The 6,000-nt window shown below is 43.8% G+C and overlaps 1 protein-coding gene across 2 annotated transcripts in view; it reads left to right on the top strand.

Annotated features, from left to right (window-relative positions):
• Tmem87b (transmembrane protein 87B) overlaps positions 1–2,707 on the top strand; it is a 41,160-nt gene extending 38,453 nt beyond the window's left edge. For both annotated transcript variants that reach the window (XM_059261391.1, XM_059261390.1), the window contains exons 17-19: positions 8–60; positions 1,326–1,356; positions 2,486–2,707. In XM_059261391.1, the coding sequence (XP_059117374.1) occupies positions 8–60; positions 1,326–1,356; positions 2,486–2,545 (144 nt within the window). In that variant the 3' untranslated portion in view covers positions 2,546–2,707. The remainder of the gene's footprint in view (positions 1–7; positions 61–1,325; positions 1,357–2,485) is intronic.
• Positions 2,708–6,000: the final 3,293 nt, after the last annotated feature.

Consider the following 6,000-nt stretch of genomic DNA (forward strand, 5'->3'; position numbering starts at 1 on the left):
TCTACAGGATGAAGATTTGAAGTGGGTGGAAGAAAATATTCCCTCTTCATTCACAGATGTGTAAGTATCCTCTGTTCAAGTTTGAACCTGAGACTGTAGTTTAAGGGTATTTTGTTGGATGTTTCTCAAACTCTGTGTGTGATGTGTGTGTGTGTGTGTGTGTGCGCGCGCGCATGAGCATGTGTAGGATCCCCGTCACTTCTTACAGAACTGAACATAGCCCCAAAGCCCTTTTCCTGCCTTTCTACTGTATAAGTATTTCAATACTAGCAGCCTGGCAACTAACTATCTCTCTTTCTGGTTACAGTTTTCAGAATCATTTATTTTGTTTTAATTTTTTATTACCGAAAAGTTCAGACATATGTAAAACCATTTTTTACATCCATTTGTATACGTGCACACACATGCTCGCCGAGGTTATAACAAAGGTCAGGTGACAAGTTGTAGAAGTTGGTGCCCTCCCTTCCTCTGGGCCCAGTGATCTAATCAGGTCATGTTGGTGGGTACTTTCCCATTGAGTTGTCTCCCCATCCTGACCTTTCAAGACTTTAGAAGGAGTCTGCTTGAGTTCTCACCTCTGCATGTTATGTGGACTTCGTTTTGTGTCACTGTGGTTTTATTTTTTATGTATTTGCTTTTTTCCCCAGCCTCAAGCTTCTTTACATTTCATCCCTAAGTACTGGGAATTTTAGGTGTGTTTGCGTCTGGCACATCAGGCAAAGGCAGTGAGTTAAGGAGAGAGCTGGCCCCTGAGTGCCCTCTGACGCCCACACCCGTGCGCCACGCACACACCTGCTAATACGTACAGTAAATAACTACTTCTCCAAACAAATGTTTTCTGTAAAAAATACAAATAGTACCCTTGATAATGTGGTGCTTATCTCTTTCACAAAGGCACGAAGTTTGAGTTTTCTAGTTAAGTGGCAGATACCCAGCCAATTGTTAAAGTGAAAAAATAGCCAAGTACGTGGGGAGTGGGGGGTGTGTGAATACTGCTGTGAGTCTTTAACCAACTGCCCATGTGTAGGATTGCTCTTGTCCTAGCTTGTTTCTATTAAAGTTCAGAGTTTTAAAATAGTTCTGTTAATTTAGACTGCGCATTTTCAAAGGAACACACATTCTGGGCATTGCACACATCTAGGAAGATGTCAGTGCAGTTTTTAAATGAGTCCCTTTCTGTCATCGGAAGGCAGAACACTGCCAGTCCCCTACGCCCCGTCCCGTGTGTCGTCGTCGTCCCGTGTGCCCCCCCCCCCCCCCCCCCCCCCGCAGCACTGGCTGTGGAGTTCTTGTGGGATTCACTGTTCTTGTCTCTCTCGTTTCAGAGCTCTCCCAGTGTTAGTGGACTCAGATGAGGTAAACCTACTTCTGCTTATTTCCTTAGAGCTGTTTCCGTTTTCACAGTGTCTTTCAGAAGTTAATTCTGAAAATAACCTTTTGAAGCAATTACCAGCTGAGCAGGCAGAAGGACACAGTGTGAGGGATTGTGGGCTAAGTTTCACTGCAGTCAGAAGCAGGATGAAAGATGCTTGGTGTAAATGAAGGGAAGAGGCTTTTCGTGAGATTTTTGTTTGAAAGTCTGTGATTTTTTTGTTTTTTTCGAGACAGGGTTTCTCTGTGTAGCTTTGTGCCTTTCCTGGATCTCACTCTGTAGCCCAGGCTGGCCTCGAACTCACAAAGATCCGCCTGCCTCTGCCTCCCGAGTGCTGGGATTAAAGGCGTGCGCCACCACCGCCCAAGTCTGTGATTTTTAAGGCCTCGTGTATCCATTGTTTAGCTTCTGACAGATGTAGATAATTTATTGGAATAGTTTCTTTCCAGCTTTATTTACTAAATAAGCATGACATTTAAATAAAGGTTTTGTGGAGGAGTTAGTTTTTGGTCAACTAGACTTTGCAGGGTAGCCCAAGGCAGGGCACATCTTCAGTGTGTGGATTAAAGGGTCAGTGACGAGCCTTGGCTCGTACAGAGGCGGGTGGCTGTTAGCAGGTGGTGTGCACTGTGTTGGTGGGCGGGCGGGCGAGCATAAGAGCTGGAAGGAAGGTGGCTGTGACTTAGTGCTGTGCTCCTTGGTGACGGTGGAGGAGGGCTTACCCCACGATAGACTGCGGGGATCTACAGCCCCAGGGATGGCTGGGAGCCAATTCGGTGGTGCACTTTCATCATTTGACATGATAAATAACTTCTTGGGTCCAGTAACAAGAGACAAGTCTCTGGTGTAAGGTCCCTGTTAGCTCTGGTTCTGCCTCTCACAGAGAACCTAAACTCAGTTGTAGGTAGAAGGAAGCTGACCTTTTCCAACCTTGGCTGATAATTGACTTATTGTATTAGAGAGTGTGGGAGCCATGGTTTTTATCTTATCTGATACTTCCCCAGAGTTAGGTCTATTAAAAAGATTAAATATAGTGACTTGTAAGATTAGAACATTTTGGTAGTTCTGGATGTAGCCCCAACAATTGACACTTAACCTTTTTTTTTTTTCTAGGAAATTATGACCAGATCTGAAATAGCTGAAAAAATGTTCTCTTCAGAAAAGATAATGTGACTGGGACCTGCAATCGAGTGATGGGAAAAGCCTGTCTCATCAAAACCGACGGCTTCGCTAGGATACATGTTTTACTGTATTGTCTTGGAGGGCTGTGTATGCAAATGAAGAATTCAGGTGTGGGAGGGTCTGCCACCCTCATAAAGCCATCTTTAAAACTGACTCAGTCAGTTTAATTGCCATTATGTTGCCTGAATTTGGAAATAATCTGATAAGGCTTAACGAGGTATGCACAGATGCGTGTTAGGTGACAGCTACAGACATGCGCATTTGTGGTCTCTCAGTTTTCTCCAGAACAAAGAATCTGTAGCTGGGTGTGGTGACACATGCCCGGCAGTCGAGTCTCTGTGAGTTCAAGGCCAGCCTGGTCTACGTAGTCCAGGACAACCAGAGAGAGCTACATAGTGAGACTCTGTCTCCAAAAACACACCAACAGCAAAAACAAAAAAAGACAAAAAGGAAAAGAATCTCTATGAATACTCCTCCCTCTCACCTTCGAGACTGAGTCTCCTGAGTGGTCCGCACAGTGTTCATCTTTTGTAGTGATAATTTCAGTCGATTTTTACACTGAAGTGACTTACTGTTGGAACATGAGCACGCTCATCCGTTTAATCTTGTCCCCTCTGTCGGTGTACACAAAGCTCTTATTTGTAAATACCACCATGCACTGCACGTCGTGGAGTCTGAGCTCGGGAACACAAGTGCACAGAGAGACGTCTGAGGGTATGTCCAAAGACTTGCAGGCCATGGGTACACATGCTGCTGCTAATTCCGCAGTGACCCCTGGCTATGTGGCTCCCCTAAAGCACTTTCTTCCCAGCCCCTTGGTGCGCTGTTCCTTGTGAGCCTCGTGGGGACTTGCACATTCTTAGTGTTTCTGTTCTGTGATAAAAACATCTAACTATACCATGCATCAACATGTAATTAACCAGCCCTCAACCATATTTTACACCTTGTTTTGTTAAATTATGTTTATAATGTATGATTGAAAATTTCTATTCTAATATTTTTTAAATATAGAATGTTCTAGACTTGAAAGGCACTTGAATGTAGTGTGATGAAAATGTGAATGAATGCTCCTTTCATGACCAAAGATACCAGGCTAGTGGACTTTTAGTAATGAAAGGTGGATTCTTGTGGCTTTTCTCTGGAAAACTTCTGGCTTTGTGAATTAGAACAACTTGGAATAATTGAGAAAACATGAAAATCTGCTGAGGAGCACTTCACCATAACCTGCAGTGATTCTCACTGTGACACAACAACCAAACCTTTCTTTCAAAAGTCTACTGAGTTTATTTCCTGTGTACTCATTTCAGAGGGGTTGGTAGAGATAGATTCTGAAGTTGTATCTCTTGAAAACGTGTTTTCCTAGTGAACACTGGGAAATTGTGCGGTGTTGGCCGACCTGGTGGAGAAAGGCCTGTTCACAGACTCACTGCTTCCTGGCGCTTCCCAGGGGAGAGTGGCCAGTTCAGCCATGCTGAGCCCATTGCTCCTGCCACTTTCCACCATAGTGATGGGCTCCTGTCCACTCTGTTTCCCTGTGTGCTTGTCCGTTTTGGCTTTGGCATAGTCTACCTTCTAACCCAGTTGTTTGAGAACTGAAGATGCCCTTAGGGGGCAGGGTTTGCAGGGTGTCGCTGCGGCCCAGGCTGATGTTAGATTTGTGAATCTCTTAAGATTGCAGGCATGCACCACTGAGGCCCACTTACGTTTGTATTTAATGCCCTTCCTTCATGGGGTGAGTCAGTTGACCCACAACCCACGTGCCTGCAGGAGCTACACACTGAGTAGGGTGTGGGGGGGGAGTTGATGGCCAGAGAAATGCTTTTGACACCACCTCAGTAGTGTTTCTAAAAACAAAACAACAAAAAACCAGGAAGACAAATGGTGCTGGCTCTGGCGTAGCTCCAGGCTGAAATGAACACTTTTCTTTCCATCTATGGAGAGTGGAGTTGCATCTTAACAACCTCTCTAGAAATATTTTGGAAGGGTGTATGTGGTGTCTGTTGCTTTTAGTGATAATTGAGCAGGTGCTGGTGTTCACGGCCTGAGTTGAGTATTTCTTGGGGGGCCTTCCTAGCCCAGCATGTGTCCCTGAACTGTCAGTGCAGTTCACAAGAACTGGGAGGTCCCCCAGGGCTGCCATGCAGCTCCTCAGCCTCCTTCCCCATCTGCCCCGAGTCTCCAGACTGTCCCAGTGCCCAGCTCAGTTTGTTCAGGATGCTGTTGGATGGGCCTCTCTTTTAATTGATCGTTGTGAGGATAAGGCTCCAGTTTTGTGCTCAAGATTTCGTGTTAGACGGTTCATGTTAGATTTTGATGATGTATGAAGTTTGCTTGAGACATTTTTCATGATTTGAATTAGGTTAATATTTAAACATGTGCCTTCTGGGGAAGTTACTAATATTTCAATAAGAAACAAGAGATGGACATTGTGAGCTTGGGAGATGGTAGGATGCCCCCATGCTTTTCCTGGGTTTTTTGTTTGTTTGTTTGTTTTATTTTGTTCGGGTTTTTTAACTTTTCCTATCCTGTGGAAAGTGCCACCTCTCCCTCTGGATTATGGCACATCATGTTCGGACTACTGTAATGTCAAGATTAGTCTTGAAGTGTACAGACAGAGTTGATTTATATACCCTCTTTGAAGGAGATTTGGGGCTGTTGATCTGGCCGTCTATGACTGAAGCTGAGAGAGACTTGCTAGGTTTTGTCTCCTGTTCTGATACTCATGTCTGTGTGTGATTGACAGCATGCAGTTAGCAATACAAAACACCAAGCCTTATACCTATCAGAGGAAGTTTAATATATGAAATTCTGAGCATACAAATGTATATAAGTGACAAACCTAGATTTTTAAGGAAGTGTATGTTATAGGACAGGAACTTGATACTGTATTAAGTACTTTAGAACTAGGAAAACATTCATTCTTTGGGGAGAAAAATTTAGAGGTTAAAAATATACTGTCTATTTAAAAAGGTTAAATTATTATTTGGGAGAAATTTCTTTGAATATAGAACACAATTTAAAGAACCTTTGTTTGAAAAAAAATGTATTTTTGTGCCTTAATTTTTTTTTTTAATAAATTGCTTTCTGACATTTGGAGATTGTTTTTTGAGATTATCTGTTAGTGCTGCCTCATGAAACTCTGTAGGAAATGCAGACTCCAGGAGATGGCAGGACAGAATTCTTTCAAAGAGCTAAAAGTCAGAAGAACGTTCAGCCTCAGATGTGATAAAGCAGAACAGAATGGGGACTATTTAACTCAAGCTAATCTAAGTGTGTACACCTGTGTGTGCATTTGTACGTATTCATGCACGTGTGTGTGTGTGTGTGTGTGTGTGTGTGTGTGTGTGTGTGTGCCCGCGCGTGCGAGCGTGAGCGAGAGACCCGTCACCTCTCAGTCCTAATGAAATGAGAGTGCTCATTCATGATGGCATCATTGACTCGGTCTT

This window comes from Peromyscus eremicus, chromosome 4 (assembly GCF_949786415.1).
Source record: "Peromyscus eremicus chromosome 4, PerEre_H2_v1, whole genome shotgun sequence".
Lineage (NCBI taxonomy): Eukaryota > Metazoa > Chordata > Mammalia > Rodentia > Cricetidae > Peromyscus > Peromyscus eremicus.